The following is a 25,572-nucleotide window of genomic DNA, read 5'->3' on the forward strand; positions in this document are numbered from 1 at the left end:
GGTTACCTCACCTTGTCAACAGCAGTGTCACTTCCCCGACAGGGGAATGATGAATTTGGCCATTATTGATGAGCTGAGTGGACACACGGGCTGTCATCCCGGTCCCTCACTCAGGACAGAATAAATTACACAGCGTTGACAGGGAGTCAAAACACAAACACGGGCTGACAGGGAGATTTCCGGGGTGAAATTTAAGGCGCAGGTGGAATAACTTAAGAGGCACGACCTCGAGGAAAAGCCAGCTGCAACAGTGGCTGTAAACTTCTCCATCCCCTCCTCTCCGGTTTGCTCCCTGAGAAAGAAAAGCCAAATTTAAATTCCAATATCCTCTCAATCTGTGGCTCGGTGAAATTCATTCAATTTTTGGGGAATGATAATCAAGTTGCGGTGCTGAGACAAAAGGCTTCATAGACAATCAGATATTACGAATGCTGGCATGATCCATGCCCGTCCTCCCACCATGCCTCCCGGCGGATTAATCAGCCGAGATCGTTCCTTTCCTCATCTCTTTGATTCATCTGTTTCAGAACAAACCCTAATGTCTGCGATATTTCAATACCCTCGGTGATGAATACATTTGGATTCATCCAGGCCAAGCTGGCTCAGGAAACGCATGTCTTCATATAAGTGGGCGGAAGTCACTTTGTATCTGTATTTGAGTCTTTTCCTCTTCATCATTTTCACCCCTTCTCCCCTTGAGCTTATTTATGAACTATTACCATCATGCAGTAACACTTTATTAGGCATGTAGAAAGCCAAGAGGCCTATTAATCTTTCACTTGCAGTCGTATGCTCATTCTGCTTCTCCACACATGCATAGGCAATCTCAAAACCCCCTTTTTTCACCCAGCGGAGTTCCTCAGCCCTTTTCAATGATTCAAACAGCACTGAGGAGACGGCAGAGCTCCTGTTAGTCTTACAGTGAGGGAAGTGATGCGTCTTCCATTGGAAAGATATCAATTCACACTTTACACCGGCAGACTTCTCTCAGAGGCCGCAATCACGCTGACAATCTTTCGCTCGATCACGCTCAACTGTTGCCATTACAACACATCTGAGCTGGTAATGATTTTATATTATAATCTCATCGATCCAGTTGAGGGGTTGACACCCCCCGAGTGGTGCTGAGCAGATAACAGACAGTCCACCGGTCTGTGCTGTGCTTTATACGATAAAGAGACGTCGATTCGATTACGCTGTAAAGTCAATGATCATTTCTCACGCCATGTCAATACTGAGGTTTATACTGTCCGTGGCTGAGGTATGAGCTGCAACACATAAAAAAAATGAACCTGCATATTCAGCCAAATTAGCATTGCCCGCATGCTCTCACCCAGACGTACACGGTGTGTACACAAACACACAAGTCAAACGCATCTCTAAACAAATAGCAAGTTATCAATATTCATCTGAAATGAGAGGGGAATTTGCGATGATTAAAGACTGCAGCACAGTGTGAGAATAAACATGGCAGACTATAGAGGCAAAGAAAAGGCTTTGACAGGGCACCTAGCTGCGCCTGAATGCAATTAATTAATAATGAATAAGATGAGTCCAAAAAAAAAAAAGAACAGAAACAACAACAACAAACAGAACTTTTCAGAATCAAAAAGAAGCTGATGTTAAGACCTTTACGGAAAATGAAGACTATTTAATTCAAAGAGCCACAGAGTAAAAAAAAAAAGACACACAATTTAACAGGCTTCTCAGCTTGAGCAGCCAGGGTAGATGTAGCTCTGGCCAAAGATGAAGGGCACTCACTGCTTACTAGGCAGCCAATGTCTTAAACCATAGCAACAAGCACAAAAATGTTTTACATTTGGTCTGAATTAATGCAGGAAAAAACAAACATGTTCTTATCCTGCAGACTTGTCAGTTTCACAGAGAACAGATGGCACCGTGTAAAGCGATGTGAGCAGAGTTTGAATTCTGTCGATGAAACAGATTTACCACGGTGCATATGTGTGTCTCTTTCAGGCATGGTGCCCACGCCCCAGGTGTGCGTATCAACCCTGGTCACGGTGAGCACGATGGCGGTGGTGGACCTCTACCTGCTGGAGCAGAGCATGCTGGGAGCGCGTGGTCTTCCGGGACCAAGTGTGTGGCAGTATGCGGCAGTGTTGCTAGGTGATGTGGGCTTCCTGCTCGCGCTGCGCTTCGTGTCCGCCGGCGTGGTATCAGAGGCGCGGTCCCCACGTCGTGGTTTTGCCAACGCCCTCTGGTTCCTGTTCCTGTCCCTGCTCCAGCTCAAGCTCTTCTTTGTCTGCCACAACTACAGGCAGGAGCGGCGGCCACCCGACCCACTGGCCCGGAAGACCCTGACGCTCCTGCTGTCCATCTGCCTGCCCTCCCTGTTTCTTATCCTGACGGGAGCTGACCACATGACCCCGCAGCGCAGGAAGCAGGAGGTACGGGGCCGGCTCCTGTGGGTAGTAGTGGACCTGCTGGATGTGCTGGACCTGCAGGCAGGGCTGTGGGAGGCCCAAGGAGGGGCTGCAGCAGGGACTGGAGGGGTCGTTGAGCAGAGGTTGCCCATCTGGGCCGAGGGCCTGGTCTTCTTTTACTGCTACGCCCTCCTGCTGCTGCTGCCATGCGTGGCCCTCACAGAGCTGGGGGCCACCAGCCTGCCAGGACAGAGGGGGCCCCGTAAGGAGGCTTTGTACCCTTGGCTCAGCTTGGTCACTATCAATATCTTCACCCTGGCCCTGAGGGGCACAGGCATGCTGTGGTACAGGGACTCTCGTGTGTCCACCGTGTTCCTGGGGAAGAACCTGCTCGCTCTGGCTGTGAAGCTGAGCTCAGCCTGGGAGAGACACAAGCAGGAGAGCGGTGCTGCAGGAGCTGGGACTGTGGCTGGAGCAGAACCAGGAGACTCGACCCTGCCAAGCCAGAGTTCAGGGCAGGGGGAGGGCCAGGCCCAGGGGAAAGCCCCTCCCACTCATTATCACACACTGTCTCGCTCTCAGAGCCACACTCTCTCCCACGTCAGCCTGGAGCCCACAGAGACGCCCTTAGGACCCTCTTTCATCTCCCATGAACTCTAGAGAGTTCTCTGAACATGCACGCATGCATAAAAGCATGTACCCACATCCAAAAGTCGGAACAGCCGAGTGGGTATCACGTCCAAACAGATAACTTGTGTTGAATTTCGGCACAACTGTGATGGATACAATGCAAAACTGTGGAAATGCATTTGGCAAGCTTGGCTGTCAGCACATTTTGTTGTGCTAAGATTAACTCAAACTGCATTACTGTGATTTGTGGGAGTGTATTTTTAAATTGAACACTGTGAACACATCTATCAGACTGTAAAGAATATTCCAGAAATGTATGTTGAAGTCTAGTTGTGTGTTTTCCCCTCTTTAATCCGGGCACAATTGCTCAGACTGCCACAGATGTGTTGACACCTTGAGGATGCAGTTTGAGGTCTTCTTCATAACGGTTTTAATTCTGATGAATTCTGATTTACTCCCATGTACAGTATCAGTTTGCAGCTGGGGAACAATCATCTGTGACTTATTTTTTTAAATATGAGTTCAGTTAATGTGGTTTGTGGGGAAAATTAGGTCAACACTCTTTTGCCATTAGATGCCAAAATACAGACCTATAGTGACCTTTAGTGTACATTTTCTGTCGCTTTACAGGGAACCTTCACAGAGAAAGTTTAATACAGGGGAGGGATGATTTATTTTTCCCATCAGTACCACAGAGACATGATTCAAAAGCCATCTACCAGTTAAACTCACACTCCTCACACTGCTCAAATATTTCAATGTAGAGTCTAACCCAGTGAATCCAAACCTCTTTGGCTTGTGGCCCTTAAAATCAAAGTCTGCTCACAATCTCAAGAGATGCTCCCTCCTTAGATTTTTCTTATTTCAATAGGTTTCAGAGGCCTGCAGGGGTAAAGCTATCCACTTTTTCATAATAAAAAAAAGATTAGAGAAGAGTCAGAAAACCACAATAAACATAATATGTGTAGTGGATGTTTTCTCCTCTTATAACAGATATCTTTTTATGTCATGACCTCCCATATTTATTATTACAACCCCTTGGAGGATTCCCACACCAAGAGTTGTGGTGCCAGATTTTCATCCAAACCAAAGGGAAACACCAGCTGTTATTACTTATTAGTTGCCTGGCAGGAAATATTAATCAGTGAAATCACTCACTGGTGTTTGGTTGGAGTGAAAACCTGCAGACTCATGGGCCTCATGCCCGGCCATCCCTGCCAAACCGTGCTTTTTGTCTTTTACTTGATTTAAATGCAGAATTTGAGCATCAGCTAGAGGTGATTTTTGAAATGCATACTGTTGTTGATGTTAAAACCATCCAGTAACGATTTTAGCACAACAAAATGTGCATAACTCAAGATGGGAAATATTTATGAAAGATGCTGTTTCCATAAATAAACTCTTTCAATGGTAGGGCTTAAAGATGGGCAATAAGCATTTTGCATCATCTTAATCCTGTTGCAACTCAAACTACAGTAAGGGCCTATTTTAGTACATTGTTTACAAAGACAGAATACCAATGTAAGTAATCCCTTTACAGTTTCAGAACACATTCAAAATTCATGTTTTGCTGTCGTCTGTACTTGTTTCAAGTCTTAGTCATTTTCAAAAAGAAGAAGAAAAAACTGTCTGGCTGCCTGTCCAACCCTCAAATCCCCTTTTTCACTTGTGATGAAAGAGTTAAAACTTTTTAATTCCATTTGAATTATTGATGGAGCCAGGCATTCACTGATTTATGAAGATGTGGATGTCGTATTTGGTGCATCGTGGGATTATGGGTCAGAGCAGCAGGTGTAGAGGATGTACAGTGCAGTTAAGTGCCTTGTTTCCTCATGGAGCCACGAGCCTCAGAGTCGTCATGAGGCGTGCACATTATGTGTACCATGTGGGACTTGGTCATATTACCATGTGTATACTGTGAAGTTATTCCACAGCTGTTGTCAGCTACACCTCCAGGACAGAGTGCAAACTAATAAAGTGTTTCATACTCGCCCAGTGTTGACAGTTCATTGGCTATTATGTAGGAGCCTTATTGGCAGCCTGTCACCCACACATAGGGGAAAAACCAGCAGGAGTCAGTTCAAATTATTCAAGGCCAAGAGGCCTTAGGGACAAATAGCTGCCTCACACTTTCAAAACTGCCATTATATTAAAGTCAATCAACTCCTGTTCTGCAGTCACAGAAAATTGCATGTTTTTGTGTTTCACTCGTGCTGGAACTGGTGAGGTGAATGGATCCCCCTCCCATACTCAAGCTAGGAAAAGCGCGATCTTTGCTTTATGTAGCGGCACCCTGACAAAAGGCCGTCATTTATCACAATTATGCCAGCGGCCCCATCAGTTCGGATCCTCTCGCAGTAATCCTTGAGCGTGCTGTCTTGTTGTCTGGCTTTAATGCTGAAAGAGAGAGAGAGGTCTTGATGTGATGGGGTGTGCATGTCAAGACTTGTAGTAAGTGTGTGTGATGTTTTTCAGAGTGAACTGCCTCTCTCGCTCGCAGCGGCTGCAAACGCATGCATCGGCCTCTCCTCTGAGCTTTAATGGTCCTATTAATTGAAATTGAGGCTATTTGTCAAAACGCAGGCGCTTATTCTCACTGCTTTATGCTTGATGTACAGGCTATAGTCACAGGATGTATTAAGACTAATGTACACTCAGCCACAAAAAGAAATTCAGTTAAAGTTTCAGTGGGGAATTTCTCTCCGGTTCAGAGAGACTTTTAAGGGAAAACCACAGAGGGATAAGCAGTGTAGTAGACAGCATCCAACTCTCACCTACCTTCTTTCTTTCATCTCCTTCTCCCTGCTCACTCTACATTTCAAACGCACGCATTCTGGATGCACTCCCTGTTGGGCAACTTCTCATATTTCTATTACACTAAAAGCAGTGACTGCATAGGCAGCAGCCTCTGCAAATGACTACCTCCTAGAATTTGTTACACCTGTTAAGCTCTACATACAATGCTCAGCATTTTCCCTCAGCTCCCACAGACTCTCATAACCTGTTCCTGAAGAAAAGCGCGCAAGCTGCTTTCCTATTTTCTTTCTTCTTTTTGCCACTCTCTCCACTGCTCTCTATTCTTCCCCTCCATTCGCCTGTGCTAATTTCACTCTAGCCTATAATTATTCTCCTGTACCAAAGCTGTCAGTTTCCCCTTTTTGTCTCCCGTTCCTTCCTTTATTTCTCTCGTTTGTTTAAATTTGCCCCGCAGCCGACAGGCAGCCTACCTATCTGCACTTCCCCTGTCAAGGGTGGTTAGTCAGAGATGAGGAAAAAAAACGAGGAGGAGAGGCTGGCTAAGATTAAAGGGCTGGGGCCACTGCCTAAAGCAGAGCTGCTGCCGACTGCCATTTATTTACCGTTTGCTACACACGCTGTGAGCATGATGGAGCACGGGCGGCGAGAGAGACGTACGCACACAACGCCGCACAGACAACAGTGACATCCCAAACAGTCCAAACGAAGGCACCCTTAGACAAACATATGGCTTTGTTTTGCTCGGTTGAGCACTTGGTTACAACCTATCTCACCTCATTACCCCTGACGCAGCGACAGCTACAGTATGCCTTCGAGCTTACACCCACCTTGTCTGGCAGAAAGAGCCACATTTAACAGACAGATGTCTAAATCATTTATCATAGCACACACCATCAGCTTTTGGAGAGAACTTCAAAGTATATTCTGCTAGAAAGAAATGATGCAAAAGACTCGGAGACTCTTATGATATGCAACGCAATACCGGAGACAAACGCATACTAATACTGGTCTCAGATGTCGGGGCAGCATCAGGCTAAAACAGGAGATAAGAACTGGTCAGTTGACCTGATCCTCAAATGAAATGAAAGAACTCGGGTTGAAACATTTCATCGATTCCTGAGTTAGCTGATGGACAGAAAATGAAACGCTAATTAATTTGATTACGTCTTAAATGTCAAAAGTTTCTTGCTGCTCAAACATGAGAATTTGCTGCTTTTCTCTTTTTCATATCGTAAATAAGAGATGTTCAAGAGATGATCTAAACTTTAACCACAAATCTTTAAACTGAGATGACTCGACTGAATCAACACTGTCACTGAGTGAATAAGTAGCTTCTAGCAGTGGAGCTCCACTTACTGGTGACTGAGCGCAGCGCTGTCAGCTCAGCTGTGATTCACAGTATGTTACTTCCTCGTTAAAAGCCTATGAAAAGACGACGAAACAGTGCTCGTATGGGTTTGTTTTGTCTGAACTGAACGTAACAGCTTGAATTAGCAACAGACCGACCGTACTGCTGAACTGAAGACAGGCAGAACTTGGTTGTGTGAATGGCGATGCGTTCACTTACTGTTGTACATAATGACGAGCTTTTGAACAGTGAAACCGCCTCTCAGCTCTTACAACGAACAACACAGTCATTGACCACGAATCCTTGAACTGAACCAATGGAAAGATTGAATTCATTGATATAATGTTGGTGGAAGAAGTACTCAGGTCTTTCACTTATGTAACACTACCACAAATTAATGTGGTGGAGAAAAAAGTACTGTACTGTATTTACTTTGAAATGTAGTGGAGTAGAAGTATAAAGTAGAAACAAGTAGAGTTACTCAAGCAAAGTACACGTACCTGAGTAAATGTACTTGGCTACTTTCCACCACTGAAATGAAATATATGTTTTATCAGACTGTCTGCCAGAAAATGAAATTAGAATATGTCACCATCAACAGTGTGAAATTGTGAGTGGCTATTTGTCACTATTTTCTGACATTTAATAGTCAAAATGATTAATTGATCAATTGAAAAAATAATTAGTCATAATATTAAGAGCTTATTGCAAAAACAGATAACTTTTTCTTAGAATGAATAAACCAGCACCCGTTTGAATGATATTCACTGGAGAGCACAGTAAAAAAATATCATGTTTAAGGAAAATAAATCAAATCAATCTGTTTTTTCCAAATGAGCCCTTCATATATTGCACCTACTTCTTAGCTGGGTTCATGAAATCAAAGACAAGTGGGAAAAAACTGAAATGTGGAGGTTAAAAGGAAAAAAACACAAGAAAGCAGATTCAAACAACAGAAACATGAAACTTAGTGCAAGACTCCAATCAAAACTAATCACATATAAAATAATTTCAGTGGAATCATTCATCGATTATTTAACACGCCTCCGGCTGAAACAGAATATGTGGACCAGACTTAGTGAGGAACAAGTGTTCAAAGGTGAAATGGGCCAAACAAACAGGCGATAAAGACTGCGCTGCACATTTGCTGGTAAAGAAACCGCGACAGACTTTGAGTGTTATATCTCGAGCCGTCGCACATTTCAGATTCTTCAAAATGATCCTAACCGTGGCATCTTCGTGAAAGGAAACTGTGTTTTTTGGGGGAAGAACACCCAAAAATACCACACACGCCCACTGATGCTGATATATCAGCACTCATGTCATTGCGGCAGGTTTTATATGATGTTAGAGACTCTGAGGACTGTTAAAAAATGCATGACTGTCGTTTTGGAGTTTTTATGTATGCCTATTGGAAGCTGCCATTAAAAATATGCCCTCTGTCTGTCAAGAAAAAGGCAACTGTGCAGTTTTTTGCAGCGTATGGTATTTTCTGTTATGCAAAATTAAGCTACGAGGTGAAAAAAAAAATCTGAGATATTTTCTGGTTTTGGGTGAATGTGCCGAAGAGAAAAACTCGGTGACCTTTAGTGTTGAGAGATGAGTGACAGCGCAAGTTTCTTAATTCTCAGCTCAGAGGACTCCAGTGTCGCTGAGAGGAAGGAAGATTTAGCTGAGCCTTAAATGTGATCAGTAAAAATGTTTAAATCAATTATACATCTAACTGGTAAACAGTTCAGAGGGGGTAAAATTGGGTTATTACGGTCTCTTCACTTGGCAGCGGTTAAAATCCTGGCTGCTGTATTTTTCAGCAGGAATAAAAGAGGCAGAAATGGGATGAGATAAAAGCATAGATCCCCATCTTTGTTACTGGATAAAAATGCCTGGATGTTACCCAGCTGTGGGAATTATTACTGTACTCGCTGTATAATTCCTACAAAAGTGAACTTACTGTCAAACATCAGTCCAAGAGGCTCTGACAACTCTGTGTCTGCTAGACTCCTTAGAACTAGATTTTTTTAAAACCCACGTTAATACAAGACAAATCAGCTAATTGATCCCCAACCTGCCCGACTTGGGAGCAGTTAAAACAAGCCGTAAACACAACACCTGACACATTATCACCTTTAAGGCTGATAAGTGAACATGTTATTAAACAGCCGCCTGTTTGCACATCCAGCTATGGAAGCCGAGGACGGCTGTTAATTGTTTCGTTATCTTGGCGTGATAGCAGAGCTCGTTTACTCACGATAACGGGTTAATTAGTTTCGTTATCTTGAGAAAAGGAAAGGCGAATTTCTCAAGATAATGAGATAATTTATCAGTACAAAACGACTTAGTAAGATTCATACGAGTGGATCATGACACACACACACCGCTCTCTGGGGTGGGTTTGAGAGTTTCAAAGCAAATCATATTAACTTTTTATGAATTTTTGCTATGTGTCGCAAGAATGTTTTCCCTGGTGAATAGGAGGGTATTTACATTATGGCTAATTAATGTGAGGTATAGGCTTATATACAGGGTGAAAAGCAGATGTGTTACTGTCCAGTGGGCTACAAACAAAAGGAGTCTTGTTGGTGTGGGAGAACAGGAACAGAAACTACCCACTGATGGCTCTTTGAATGGTATAATTACGTATTTATATAAACAGGTAAGACTGAAGTGCAGGCTGATGTGTTCATCAGTAATGGGTACTAATTGATCTGACATTTTCAGCTTAAATCAGTTGCTACAGTTGTCAAGAAGCCATTTATTCATGCTGGCATGGCACTCCTGATCTCTGATAAACAATATGAGTAATAACAGTTAACAGCTTTTTGTTTTCCTGTGATAATTAACACGTTATCATGAGAAAGCAAGCTTTGTTATCTCGAGATAACAAAATAATTAACTTGTGATCTTGCGATAACGACATTAAAAAAAAATAATTGCAAGCATGGCTGTTCCCGGCTTCTGCAACCAGCAGATACAGAGCAACATCATCATTAATCTGGAGTCTTGTTTTTCTGGCCACCTGATGACTTTGAGTCCAATATTCGGTCTCCTTTCAGCTGTTTTTGTTCCACTTTGTTCACCAGCTAGTCGCCAGCTGTGTGTCTGCTGTTTGGTGCTGAGCAGGTAGTGTACAGTGAGTTTATTAGAGCTTTTCTGCTGAAATCAGCTGCCTGCTGCGGCTGAAAACAACACCACAAGAGCAGTGAGAGCGAAAAACAAAACAATGAGTTTGAAGACTCTGAAATGCTCTGAGGAGAGCTGCAGAGTTGGGCAATAGTTATTGTTAGGTTGTCAGCATCTGGAGGGAAGGAGGGACTGAGCTGCAGGGGTGGGAGAGGCTGAATTGCTTAATGATTAAAACTAGACAGTAACAAACTACTGGACTGAAGAATTTATGACAGAGCTGAAACGATTAGTCAAATGACCAGATAGCCGATCGACAAAAATCAACTGGCAACTCTTCTGACAATTAATTGTTTATTTTTTAAGAATAAACATTACATGTGATGGTTCCAGCTTCTCAAATGTGAGAATTAGCTGTTTTTCTCTGCTATATCTCATTTTAAACTGAATATTTTTGGGTTCTGGACTGCTGGTCAGGCAAAAAAAAGTGAAAGAAGACATCACAGTGACCACTGAGAACTTGCCATTTTCTAGATTCAAAAATTAGTGTTTAATCAAGACAATAATCAGTAAACTAATGATTAAAAGAAAATATTTGTAAGTTGGACGGGAATATCACAAGTGAAAAGTTATATCAAGGAGATGAGCAGAGCAACATAGACAAACAAAACAGTGGAGAAATGTGTCTAAAATGATAAATTTCAGAGCACTAAATCTAAGTCCCAGTCCATCAGAAGGACCAGGTTTCCAGTAATGAACAGATAGTATAGTTTATGTTGTGCAGCTACTGACAGAAGAGTTCATCATTTTGAACAGAACCATAAAGTAATGGCACTGTCCATGTCAGGCAAGAGAAATGTGATATTTTTAGATCATTTAACTCCTTTCTGACATTTGCTTTCCCTCATACAATTAATCACGGGCAGCTCTTTTCTGCCAGTTCTGTTCACGTTTCCATTCTCCCCTCCGAGTATCGCCATTCAGTCGCGGAGATGAATGAACTGCGAGAATTGATCTGGTTTTCAAGTGTGCAACAGCATCCAAGGCTGATGAGCACTGTCCATTAAAGAAGCTAACTAGCTAATCTCATTTGTATGTGCGGAATGATCCACCTTGTTTTCATTCAATCTCACAAAGGACAATCAAACTTTAAACAGCTGAATGGCCATTAAAGCAGCAGCAGATTGTGCCTTTACGGTGTAAAATAAAATATAAATTTTACAAGAAATTTTTAAAACAATGCACTTGTGTGATCAGAAACAAAGACGTGGTCAATGAACAGAGCATCGGCACTGAACATTTAGGTTCCAGAAAGATGATTTGTTTGCGGTGAAAAATAATTTTGTACTTGCTCACTCCCAACCCTCTTTGTTCATTGCTCAATGCTTGAGGACTGCTGACTTATTTTATTATTGTACAAGCCAGTACATAAATTTTTCTAGCTTAAATTGGCATCGGTGGTGAAAAAGTTTCAGGGGTGCATCCCTGGGCAATAAAAAAAACACAACACAAACTCAGCTGTCTCTCTGGAGCAATTGAAGCAGAGAGAAGTACACAAGAATTTAAGACAAAACTTTCACAGGTTCAATCCCATTTCATCAACTGCCTTGTAAAGAGAGAGGCTAATGCATATAGACAGCTGCTGTGGATGGAGGCGTTGGTGTCTCTGGCCTGGAAACTGTGAGAAAATAGTTGCAGACTGAGGCAGAGTGTGGCACCCACCTGCACAATGGAGCTGTGCGACTAGAATAAGAATGGGAATATGAATAGGGCTGTGGGAGGAGATGGAGGTGGTGGTGGGGATGTACAATGGGGTGACTGAGGAGAGGGAGGCAACTATGTGATTGGCAAAGAGAAAATGGGGAAGGATCAGGTTGTCCCGCGGTTAATGAGAACTGTACGCGGAAGGTCAGTTGATAAAATGGCAATTAAGTTAATACTCCTGATTACTCGAAGCGAACAGATGGAACAAGAAGTGGAAGCTTAAGTTATTTTACCTGTCCCAGGATGGGGCCTAGTGGGGGTCCAGGGGCTGCTTGTCCTGACCTCACTATGGCCCGGATTACATTGCTTGCATCCAATTTCTTCACAGCCTTGGCTGCCTTAGAGATCTTTGACATCCTGGTCTGTCTGGAAATCCTTAAATCTGCCTTCAAGTCAACTGAGAATCCATGCACTGAAAACACAAGAAAAACAAACAAATTAGTCTTTCAAGAATACACAACTGCAACAAATCATTTACACGCTGGGCTTATTAAAACATCATACACTCAAATCAATACAGATACCCGCAGGCAAAACCCGGGCGAGTAATTAAAAAAAATCTTTGCCTTCGATCGGCTCAGTGAGAGCCACTTTCCTGGAGGTGTTTGCGGTGTGGATCAGCAGCCGAGTGAGATGCTCGCCATGCTGAAGATCCTGAGAACTGGCAGGATTTAAACTTCTCTCCGAAAAAATCATGGTATGAATGCCAACCACCTCCGTAGCCTCATCTCTGTTTCAGACGTGTCACCACGAAACTCCCTGCGCTGGCCAGCTTCCTCTGCATCAGTAGAGGTCAAGTGCCAAGGGCAATGGAGGAATGCGTAACAATTCTAGAGGATAGGAAGTGTCATCCCCGTACGTAAATTCAAAGACTTGTCGGCCTTTTCATTCCACCTTAAAATGCATTTACAAAATTACAAGTCAATTAGCGGAGTGTGGAGAATGGCATGAACTACTGAACTTTGTCTGAGGAGGCAGAACACATGAAAGCAGGCCTATAATCCTCCGCTGGAATAAAAGTGATACTGACACAGCTGTAAAAAAAAAAAAAAGAAGAAGAAGAAGAAGAAGAAGAAGAAAAAAAGATCAATGACTGGAGCCAAGGGACAAATACAAGTTTTAAGGTTGAGCCTTGTGATTCAGGGGAACCCTGCATTCAATAAAAATAAGTACTTGAGGGGAGAGAAGAGGTCCTGCAATGATTCATTGTAGGCAACAGAGGGTATCCAATTAGATCAACAGAAGAGACAGTACCAAAAAGATATATGGGACCTCATGCTGCTTTAGAGCAACAAACGGGGAGAAACTGCTCCCAAGAAAAGTTGTGATTCTATCTGGGCTGCTGATTATCCAGCAGCCGTTAAAGTGCAACCACCATGAGGCAATATTTGTAAGGGCATTAAGGTGATGCGCACGCTGCAGAAAGAGTCCCGAATAGAATCCATTTATAGTTTGAATTCCCTCAATAGCTGTCTTTACAATGTAACTCACATACACTGCTACTTTTCAGAGGTCAATTTCACGCTCCTCACCTAATGTGTTCAGCCACTTCATTGTTGAGAAATCCTGTTGCAGTCCAGATCAATTTTGGAGCCAGTTAGAAAATGGAGAGACCAGTATGCATTAAATCTGAAGTGAGAAACCCCACTTCTGTTATCAAACAGAGGCAGAAAGACTCATGAATCCTTAACTGGCAAGTGGCAGAGGAACAACTAAAACAGCAGTTTGAGGGGGGGTAAAAAAAAATAAAATAAAATAAAAATAAAAAAAGGACTGCAAAAAAAAAATCAACCAATAAAAATGGCATACTGTACGTCCAGAGACACGAGGCTTAACTGGAGTTTGGTGACTGTGAGGAAAAAACAATTAGGGCCAGCATCAAATGTTGGGTTTAATTCCAATTTGGGGCAAAGGGAATAACAGTACTGAGAGTGGGGAAATGACAACGTCACGCTTTAATGCACCGCAACTCCAATCTCTGTTGGCGTATGAATAATAAAACCGCAGTTCCCTCGCAAAATGAAATCACTCATCACAAGGCCAAGCAGTTAGCGCTGAAGAAGAATTGACCTACATAAGGCATCACAACTGCACTGACAGTACGTTTCACGCGGCTGAATTTACATAAGATTCAAGGAATGAAGCGGCATTGGCTGTGCAGAGGCAGGAAACACGGTTCAAGGCACTACAACAAGCCTCAATCAGAGCTCGGTAATGTTTTGCTGTGAAAAATCAAATCAAAGTCGCTGTAATTTGAAAGGAACAGACACAATTTTGAGCTGCTCTTTAGGCCGAATATTATATTCCTACGGCAATTACTGGCAACGGTGTCGCCGATAACAAGGAGCACACAGAAAGAGCAATTTGTTTGCACCGTGCAGATTTGCAGCGTAACAGCACTTTGTTAAAACACGCTTGATAAATGACATGCCACAAAGCAAGCGTTTAAATTACCACCTAATAAAAGGAAGGTGAGGTGAGCTATAATGGAGCAAAAACCAGCACAAGTATTGGATCGCTCTCCAAATTCTTCAATTTGCTGTTGCACCCAGCAGTGTCATTTCTATTACTGACATTTAAAGTTAAATGTATTGCTCTCCCACATGATTTAGCATCAAGTCTGGTTATCAACTCAAGCAGTTCTGGTTAATAAATCGCTTGTCACCACCAAAGTCCAAACTCTACAGCCAAACTCTGTTTCTTGGCATATCGGAGCTGGAAATCTGGACATTTTCAAACTCTCCTGCTGCCTGTCAGAGAAACTACTTGGGATGGGATACATCTTTGACAGAGGTAAACATGTCAATAAAACCAAGCACACAGGAGAGAAGCAGGAGAAAAAATCTCACCAGTCACGATAATGTGCAGCTCTATACAAACTGTTGTGAAAAGATAATCTGAAGTTACACTGTGCAAAAACTCATTACATTTTTATCACTTATTCATTATAATGTGTCTGGAATTTCTGACGATTTTCACAGACCAGTAACAGCAGCTTTTGTGGTGTCTTTCAGCATAATTAGAGCTGACTGCACCTCAAGGATACAGCTGAGTTTGATTAAAGAAATTAATCAGCTTGCTATTAAAAATGTGGGTTTAATTGCACCGGTGAAGCCCACTGCTGTTTGTTGTTTCGGCTATTAGGCTCTCCTTAGTCTTCATTAAGGAGACAAGTCGACAGTAGCCGACATCAAGGAACCAGAATTTTTTTTACTTATTTCCAATTCAAGGTTACAGATATTGATCTTCTATAAAATGACATTCTTGAAAAATGGAAGAAATGATGTCTGAAAGATCGGTCGGGTTTGGGAGTCCAGAATGTCCTCAATATAAACGACAGTGACATTGTATCAGCCTGGAGAAAATCATGTCTTCTTCTCTTTATAGCTTTCATATCTTTTTACTGCAGTCTGATGAAATGAAAAAAAAAAAAGAATACTAATTGATTTCTCAGTGGGATCAGGCTTTGTACTTGCAACAACACAGAATCAAATCTGATTCGATAACCTTCCTTACACTTTAACTGCCTTCTCATCTTCACATCTCTACTAAATTAGAGAGGAATGAGTGAAGAAAATGAAGTGAAATCATTTCTATTAACACAGATTCTGTGTTACCACAGGAATCAAAGATTATTATCTTATCAAAGAAACACTGACAAAGATTCATTTGAGTGTAAATGTGTTAACCTGTAAATTGTGCTTCAGTGAAGGCTGTTTTAACGTCTATCAGAGCACCTTTATGTGGCTGGTTTATGGTTCTCTGCAGCCACCCCCTATGTCCATCCTAAACCATCTTTGTAGGACTGGGAGGGCAGGTCTCGTGCCCACCAGACTAGAGCCAGTATTACTGACTTATGCTGTCCAAGGTTTAATACCAACAGTTACTTACATCATGTGGTATCAGAATGTTAAAAAAAAAGTAAAAATGTAAAATTAAAGCTTGTGGGAAACGTATACTTTTTATTTATTACCACGCTAGCAATGTTAGCAGCATGTGGGAAGGCGGTCGGTCGGTCGGTCCACCACTTTGGCCCAGAGAGAAATATCTCAACAACTACAGGATGGATTGTCATGATATTTTGTGCAGACATTCATGTTAACCAGAGGAGGAATCCCAATGACTTTGGTGACACCCTGACTTTTCCTCCAGGACCAATCAAGAGGTTCACGTTCTTGTTTTTAAATGAAACCTCTGCAGATACTCATAGGGCCACGGGGCTGAACCCCATTGACGTTGGTGACTTTTCATGCAGTGCTGCAGGCAGGTCAAAACTTTCACTTATTCCTGTGAAATATCTCAACATCTACTTGATTGGTTGACTGCAAAGACCTGACGGGTTTCCACTAGAGCCACCATGAAGTTGACATTTGCAGTTTTGAGTGAAACAATGAACTGAAATAAATTTAGTGATCCCTTAATACTTGTAAGACCTGAAGCCACACAGTCCTTTATGGAATCAGTTTGACATGCCTGTTTTATACCATCTATCCCTTCATTTCCGTGTGTGGCCATTACAGGAAATGTTACAAATCAAACATATATTTTTATATTTTGGGGGTATTTTTGCCTTAAAGGTTGACAGTACCGAGGTTACAGGAAATGAGGGGAAGAGTATGTGAATAATATAAACAAAAGCTCCTTCTCCGATATCATGCTGCCGTCACAATATATGGCATCCATCCTAAACACTAAGCCACCACGACTACCTGTGATAGGGGAGACTTTATCCATGTCAGCCATCTCTATTTTTGAACCAGTACAGCACACCTTACTATTTTTTGTTTCCATTTACGCACTGTCCTACCGTCCCCCATGTGTTGCGATAACACAGTATTTGCAGATTAGCTGATAATTCACAGCTCTAATAAGGATGATTTTAGTTGATATAATAAATTTATGTGAGCAAGTTTCCATCCTAGGTTGTTTAAAATGTGTCATCCATTACTTGATACATATTTCTTGTCTTGAGGGTCTAATTTTGTGATACTCTGATAAGGACTGAACCATCCTTATTCCAGTCTCATCACTCAGTCTTAAAGGTAAACCCCATTCTGTTTCCATCTTTTTAAAGACAGATAAAACCTGTCAAAGCCCATTTCCAAACAGAAACCATGATGAGTATTCTTTGAAATTACAAAGGAAAGGGACCAAATTCATTCTTATCTTTCAGCGACACTAAAACCAGCTCTGACAATTGGTTTAATTTAACTCTTAGAGTGGCAGTCCACCTAGTGGTGGCATTCACCTCTACAATTCATGTAAAATGCTTAGCTGAAAGACTAATTCACAATAAGACTTCAGTATCACATGTGCGACTTCTGAGATACCCTTTTCACCAATATACAACCTTGCCACCAGACAAATTTAAGATAAAGGTGAAGAGAAGCCCTGGAGACAAACTGGAGTCCCTAGATACTGGAAGAAACAGCACAGGCATATTTAAACTATAATAACAATTTCTAATTATGTTTCTGCTCATCTTTGCAGAAAGGTTTGCATACTATTACAGCCACAATAAATGACTGGTGTCCTTGAATACATGAGATGATGAAATCTCTGTTAACAGCATAATAAACAGCACAGGAAGGACCTTCACTGGCAGCAGGGAACTCTGGGATGCAGTATTGGCTTAGATGGCACCACATTATGAATTAGGGGCTACAAATAACCTATAATCGATGAGCCTAATGCAATGACCGAACAGAACAAATGTACTGAGTTGTGATCATTAGTTGAGCCACACGAGACGCTCCCAATAAGATTAAGAGATAATGTGAGATATAAAGTTATAGAGAGCCAGTCATATGCCAATGCTGTTCCACTACATTAGTATTCATCCCATCAAACTCCGGCCCTGGAGCTATTGATTGCTGAATGCCAAGTCCTAAAGGCCAGTCAAATAAAACGAAGAACTCAAGAAGAGTCTGACTGATCCCACAAGACTGAAAAAGGGAACTTGCATGACCTGATTTAACTGAGGTCTGAACCTGCAGGTCTCAGCTCTCCGAGCTCTAAGCTAATCAGTGCATTTCAGAAATAAACAAGTCATCATTTTCACACTTTCAGGAATAAACAAATTTTACATCAAACAGTCTGATGTAACACCAGATCTCATTAGTTTTAAACTACAAAAAAGTGCAGTAAGTGGCAAGAACTGCTTCATATCAAATGTTCAGTGTGCAATTATCCTGGAAAAATATATTCTGATGAAGGCATTACCACATTAAACTCATTTCTTACATTTATCTGATGGTCCTGCTGTGCAGACATTTAATTGGTGCCAAAGTATTCATCAGAACTGGAGGGTGAACATTTTCAGTGTTCAGTATGTTTTACAACCCAAAACATCTATCATGCAATCCCTTGTTTCAATTTACTGCCATGACTGTTGTCTAATATTACCTGGGCAATAGAGGCTCATCGAGGCTGTTCTTTAAAAAAAAAAAAACATGCCGTATAAACATAAAGAAAGGTTCTGTCAAAGTTGGGACCAAATCGTGTTTTGACATGTTCAAAAATAATTGTGCCAGTCTCAACAGTTCCTTAAAAAACCTCAAATATATCTCCGGAATTTTTTCACTGCAATGCATAGTTTCTCATCAGCTGATGAAGATGCTGATATCTCCGCTAACATCTGCCGATACATGTTGGGGCGGTGGTGAGAGAAGCAGGCTTGTGACCACCAGTTCAGTCTTTGGATGTTCACTCTGGAAAGTGAAAGAGCAGCTCTTGTCTTACCCTCAGTAACACCACTGAGTTGCCCTTGAGCAAGGCCCTCAACCCTCGACCGCTCAGTGACCTACGGATCAGACTGTGGCTGTGCAGCAGCTTCCAGGTTTGACGGTGTGAATGCAAACAAGGAAGACACCCCTGTCAACCTACTTTTGCATACTTTTGGCCTTTGGCCCCTTGGTTCCAAATAAAAGACATCTTTATGCTACAAAATAGAGCGGCAACTAATACTATTTTCAATAGTTAACAATCAATCAATTATTAAAATAGTTTCTGTTGATCAATGAATAGATTAATATACTAATAATTTCAGCTCTCTTTAAAGATTTTAAGATTTTCTGTTCTCTGCATTTTTTAGAGTCCCAAACATACCATCATACAATGTTTTATTCCACTCTTCATAAAAAGAACACTCAATTGATCGTTTTCGGCCATTCTTGGTTCCTAATATAACACTAGACTTACTTCTGTCCACATGCTGATGTACCTTTGGAGTAGGCCTGTTTTTCATGGTTTGCTTATAGACTTTTTTGTTTCCACTAAAGGAAATCTAAATCCAACAGTAGGAGTACACTTTGATGCTGTTTCAACATAAAAATTGCTCCCATGCAAAAAACCACATCTATAAAGGAAAGGTGATCCTGCACGGAGCCCTGCCTTCAAACCCATCCAACACCTCTGCAATGAACTTGAGCACCAACTGTGAGCCAGGCCTCCTCACCCACCATCAGTGCCCAACCTAACTAATGCTGAATGGGAGCAAATCTCTGCAGCCAGGTACTAAAATATTGTAGAAAGCCTTCTCAGCACAGTGGAGGCTGTTTATAGCAAAATATTAACACCCCTGGCTTTGGAATGAGATGTTCAGCAACCATCACATATGGGTGTAATGTCTGATGTGTCCATATATTGTGGCTGCATGCTGTATTACATCAGCTCACTTTTCTTGCTGTTGCTAAGCAGTCACTGTGAAAAATAAGACAGTTAATGAGGGCAGCGGCCGTCCTCTGCTCTATTTTAAAGCCGTTGTGTGAAAAGTTGACTACTGAAGCAGCACATACATGCGCATCACTTTAGTGTGGGTTCAAACCAGGACCTTGTACTTGAATAGTGATGACTCTCAGTCAAAACTCCCTGTATGCATTATCTCTTCTTGTCTGTATTCAAATCCCAGGTATGCCGTTTTCTTTAGTGGCTCCTGTGAATTGAATTTTCCCTCTCTCCATCATGGCACGACAGAATGTGTTGCAAACTGCATGCACCTGGAATAAATCTAAAACAGCAACAATGAAGTAACAGCAAGAGAAACGATAGTTGAGAAATATAAAAAAAAGGAAAACTCTAATTTTATGATATGTTTTTGCAGGCAAGCAGCATGTTTTATATGTTGTGGCTACGTGGACGTGATTTTTTTCCTAGTATCTGAGCACACAGCACATGAAAACCACTGGCTGGCGTATCAATAAACAGGCTAAAGTTGCAGTCGAGGCCAAACAGTAACTTCTATATCCTGATATCACAATACTGTTTAAATGTTTGGAATCAGTTGCCACAAAAGCCTGATTTACTGCAGTCAGACAGCTGAAAGGACTACTCTATATTTTTGAATGCTTTCAGGTTGTAGACAGTCAAATAGATGTTATTTGTATGAAGGGTCTGTAAAAGATAAATAAATAAAGAGAGAGAGGAAAAAAGAAGAACACAAATGGAGAACACATCGCTGTACAACAGTTCAACCTGACTGAAAGCTGAAAGGGGAAAATGAGAGAAAGCCACCACTGAGCAACAGTTAAAGAATGAGATCAACGGTAATTGGTAAAAGAAATTGGAAGCTTATCATCAAAATCTGTGCAGATTTAAATAGGAGCAGGTTCCTGTTTCAGTGTCAAGTGCACAATAATGACTATAACAAGCTGGAATTAACAGGCATGTTGCTTTAGAAAGCTGTTCTTTAAACTTCAGAACAGAAATCAAAGGTTAGTTTCGGGCTAGCATTATTGCAGCTGGATCATCAGACAAACCGTAGAATGATAAATCACAGTTTAAACCAAATCAATCTAACCGCTTGGGATACTGACTAAATGGAAGTTTTAATCATTTAATTATTCTTTGTTTGGGGCCAAAACTATTTCAAATGTAAATAATGCATTTGGTGCCTGAATTATACTGCTTTTATCAACATCAAAATATCCATTATTGAAGGAAAGAAGGAAACCAACATAACAGGTGATTGCAAGCTTTTGAATGGTAGTGTATGTTTCCAGGCTAGATCCATTGACTTGTATTGCCCGGTTGAACAAAAAGAGGCAAAAACGACATTTTCATCACTCCTCATCAGAGTTCTTCAAATGGATGATATTCTCCAACAACACTTCAACAAGCAATGCGAGGGGAGGAAGAGGTAGAAAGGCAATGCAGCCACAGACTTCGATGATTACTCAGCTACAAGGAATCTGGATGAAGCTAAAGTTAGACCTCAATTTTGCAGCACAAGATGAGCAGCTGGGAAATGACTCAGCACTTAGATGTTCTCTCACATATTTAAACTTTTCAGCCATATACAGTACCATACAGACCACTGGCTTCCACCTCACGGTCAGGATCCAATAACCAGGTCAGGGTTTTGAGATCATTACCCTGGTGGGAAAATAAACAAAAAGGTAGCTACAAAAGATTGGGTTAATTTTTCTAACTATTCTCCAATCTTTCCCCTTGTTGCGAAATAATACTTAACAGAGGGTATATCATTGTATCTATTGTCCTGTAGAGCAGGTTTCAGTCTTGTTCAAAAGGGTCATTTTTAATGTCTTAGGAGCTTTTCATGTGTTAAGTATGGGATATGTGACAAATTGTGCATTCCATGATTGCACTGAGTGACGCAGGCTCTACAAACCACCTGACACCATTTTTAAAACTCTTCTCCTCTTCCTCCTATACTGTTCATTTGTGTGATATACTGTTCATTTGTCCTGAACAAATTAAATCTGCGTGGTTCTAAATGAGCATCTATTTCAACCAAACAGCAACCTGCAGGGCTGACAAATGAAGCCCATGTGGAAGTGAGAGAAAACTGTGGTGCCTCGTGTGGCCACTTGAAGCTGTCGAGTCAATCCCCATAGACCCCAATATTCAAATGGCCAAATTTGCAGCAGACATAAACATGCTGACTATGTCTACAACCTGGTACAAAAATGGTTTTGGTTTCTACAGCTAATTTCCAATCCATGACAACTATAAGGGGGTGAATTTTTAAATTTTTTATTTTTAATGTTGCGCAGAATTATGGCCTTGGCCATGGCCGTTCTGAGTGACAGTTAGCTGCTTTCAGCGAACAGGAATCATTTGATCTCCATCTCTTTCACCAAATTTGGGTTAGCCAGGAGTTTGCAAGAGTCAGGCAATGGCAAGATGGCAACAGTCAAATCCACTGTCACAGTGCGTCCAAATGGCTATTCAGAAACCTACAGGATATGTCGTAAAAATTACGTCCATGTTTTATACAGTCTATGATTTAAATATACAGTATGTAACTGCAGCCACTAGGGGTCCCTCATTCAAAACAATGAAATCAAAACACTGGGCGTCGATGACGTTGTGAAGTAGCTTGTGATCATGTTCAAGTTATTGTCTTAATTGTTTAACAACCACCATTGCTGATGAAAATGTCTCTGATGTGACTAAGACAGAAATGTTCATGGATGAAGTAATGCATTCAAATTTTATTCACATTATGTTTTGTCGCATCTGCCAAATTTCTTCCTCACTTTCTGATGCATCATCTGGAGTTTCCCGTGTTGCCACTGACAGGCGACCAAATGAAATGCACTGCTGAATAAAATTACATTTGCGTTTTATGTTTCTTTGGGTAATTGCTGTTGGTGGTGGTAGTTACAAAAATAACCTCAGCTACAAGCTCACTGTTTACCAACAGTGCAATATTGCCACATTAATTTCGACCTGCAAACAAACACATACTTCACAGATGTGATACTGTCAGGTTGCTAAGAAATGATCAACACCTTCCAGCCACTTAGAATTCACATTTTTCAGTGGCCATGGGATAAATTATTTTGGTCGACCAATAACAGACATGTTCCATAACAGAAGGGCATATATAAATAAATTTTTCTGATGACTAGGCAGGCTAGGAAAAAAAAAACTGTCAGGTTTACGGTATGATGGGCCACAGAATCATTTCCACAGCAGATACTGACCTTTGAAACATTGCTAACAACATCATTCATTGCGTCAGTGTTGAACACTGCATCATAATAGTAGCTGGAATGGAACCATCATTAGTGTTGTTAGTCTAAATGTCAGCTGTGAAAAATCTCTGAGAATCTGATTCATCTGGGAACAATTAAGAAACAACAGTGCTTTGATGCTAGTAGGGCTATCAGGTTTCAGGATACCTGTAAAACAATAAAAGGTCCAGTGTGTAGGATTTAGCGGTATCTTGTGGTGAGGTTACAGTTTGCCACCAACTTAATACCTGTCACCTCATACACAATGATTTTTATTTTCAGGTGATTATACACAAATGAAAACATAATTATAAATAATAGATTATTTTTCTCATAATGATTCCCTTAAATGCTACAAACTTGACCTTTAAGCAAGACTACTGACAATAGTAACAGTTTGGGCAAAGGCTCTGAAATCTTGCTTTTGAATCCTAACAACTACTTTATAACATCAATTATCTGAGTTAACATAACCAACAATGAAGGTAAAGCTTTCTTAGGTAGCAGTAGTTTAACACTCAAACTGCATCCACAGGACTGTATAATTGTGCTTTGGTTAGATTTGGTTGACTGTGGCACCATAAGCAAACAACTATCCATTGATTTTGATTCAAATATTGCTAAATCCAGATTGGTGCATGCATGTGCACGAAATGTTTTTCCAGCTAAGCCTAATCCACTTCAAACCACAAAAAGGAAAACAAAAATCCAAACGTGAATTAATGACTTGAGAAATGTCTGAAGTAAAATACCCAAAACTTTGACAGAAAATATGGTGTTCATTGCTCATAGTAAGAAGCTGACTGAGAAAATATGATTTCGGGGAGATTAACATGTATTTTTATACGAAATACCACAAACTAATGTCATATGTGAACAGAAACATGCAGTTCATGTTACTTAAAGCAGTATTTAAATACATTTTGGCTAACGCTAGCTTCTTTGGTTATGAGTTTGTCCACCAGTGTTACCACCTGGCGAAAAAGCAATTGACTTATATAACAGAAAAACGTTAGAAACCTAAACAGTGTGTGAACAGGATACATTTATCTTTACTATAGAGGTCAAACACAGACAATTACTTTAAAATAAGCGTGACGCACGGAAGAAACACTTTCTGTCAGTCCAATTAAACAGCAAGAAGCTACACGCACTTTACCTGCATTAGGACTCCGCGTATACCAACAAACAGCTTAAAACCTTTATAATAAGTCAAAGAGGACCGTGTTTAACTCTGAAGAACGCGCATAAACGGCAGTGTTACCCTACCTGTCACTCGTCCTGTACCTTCACGCCGTTAGCAGCATCCTTCAGGGCGCAGACATCTTGGATTACTGAACACAGCGGGCTGTGTGCTGCTGTTAATCACAGAGCTGCCACCTGCTGGCGCGGAGGAGCAGCTGCAGCGTCTGAATGGAAACCGTGAGCTGAAGTGTTGCTCAAAGACCCTTCAGCAGGATAGGTGGGTTTTTGACACAGTACCGTTCCTCTTGATTTTTCCCCATATTTCTATTTTCCATTCCGCTGAGGACTTTCAGGACGCTATCACATCATCATTAATGGTTATCAAGTGAGTGACATATTCTATCTCAAGACTTTCAGGTATTTTTTATGACTGAGCCACTCCATCAAATGTTAATATTCAGTATCTTTTTATACACATGTTCTCCAAATTCTTACATATTCGGTATCTTGGGAAACTTTGGTGCCCGTATTGGCCGTTAGTGGCACAGTTCCATGGCATTTTAACAGACATTGTTACATCAGCGATTTTGTCAGATCTACAACCAAACGAACGTTTTTCTACCATAAATTTACTGCTAACCATGCTAGCTTTTACGATAGCTGTCTCAGACTGATGTAGCTCTAATACAACCTCTGAAGTAACTTTTATTAGCAGTAACTGCTAACATACATACTTTCGGACTAATTGTTGCGTATTGTAATATTTTCACTTTTACTCTTATTTATATATTTATGTATAATTACTATGGTACTTACTGTTGGAACTTGATATTTTTCCACTGGTGGTACATGGCTTCTTCCTGGCTTAAGGGACTTAGCTTAATGTGAATCCAGTTTTCTTGTGTCTATATTAATTCATTTTTACAACACTTTGGTATAACTGTTGTATGATATCTAACATTATTTCTGAATTGTAATCACTGTCATTATTTTTGTTGCCCATTAGTGTTTTCACAGTTTCACAATCGTTTACAGAGAAAAACTCTAACCGCAGTTTTCAACCTTCATTGTGTCTTTAGCATTAAGAGGTTGGTAGCTGTTCTGGGACTCTCAATCACATGACGTGATCTTAATCAGCCGGTGAAGTCAAGGATCCGCAATTCCATGGCAACTGGGCAGTCTCCATGTTCTGTTGAGGCCCATGTATGTTGTTGAAAGCTCCAAAATAGACTGAGGTAAGCTTTTCTAAAATGTACGAATAGTGAACCAGTGGTGGGCCTTGCACAGTTTAAGAGGTTACAAAGTATATAACAGTATAGACTGAATTCTTGCATTAATACTGTATAATTTCATCATGGATTTGTCATTTTGCATTGATGTTAACAACAAGTCATCACCTCAGGCT

General features: G+C 41.1%; 2 protein-coding genes across 3 annotated transcripts in view; one reads left to right on the forward strand and one right to left on the reverse strand.

The window, feature by feature from the left end:
• mrpl11 (mitochondrial ribosomal protein L11) overlaps positions 1 to 24,356 on the reverse strand; it is a 39,935-nt gene extending 15,579 nt beyond the window's left edge. Inside the window, exons 1-2 of one of the 2 annotated variants that reach the window (XM_041944256.1) lie at positions 24,252 to 24,356; positions 12,237 to 12,415 (exon numbers count right to left, since the gene is read on the reverse strand). In XM_041944256.1, coding sequence (XP_041800190.1) covers positions 12,237 to 12,359 — 123 coding nt within the window. In that variant the 5' untranslated portion in view covers positions 12,360 to 12,415; positions 24,252 to 24,356. The other variant, XM_041944257.1, reaches the window with a different exon arrangement.
• Positions 1,980 to 3,044, forward strand: tmem265 (transmembrane protein 265). Its single transcript, XM_041944255.1, has one exon. It carries the CDS (start codon positions 1,980 to 1,982, stop codon positions 3,042 to 3,044), a length of 1,065 nt encoding a protein of 354 aa, XP_041800189.1.
• Positions 24,357 to 25,572: the final 1,216 nt, after the last annotated feature.

This window comes from Chelmon rostratus, chromosome 9 (assembly GCF_017976325.1).
Source record: "Chelmon rostratus isolate fCheRos1 chromosome 9, fCheRos1.pri, whole genome shotgun sequence".
Lineage (NCBI taxonomy): Eukaryota > Metazoa > Chordata > Actinopteri > Chaetodontiformes > Chaetodontidae > Chelmon > Chelmon rostratus.

What these genes read in the sequence shown, in the direction of transcription:
- tmem265 (XM_041944255.1), top strand. Translation starts at nt 1,980, where the DNA reads ATGGTGCCCACGCCCCAGGTGTGCGTATCAACCCTGGTCACGGTGAGC.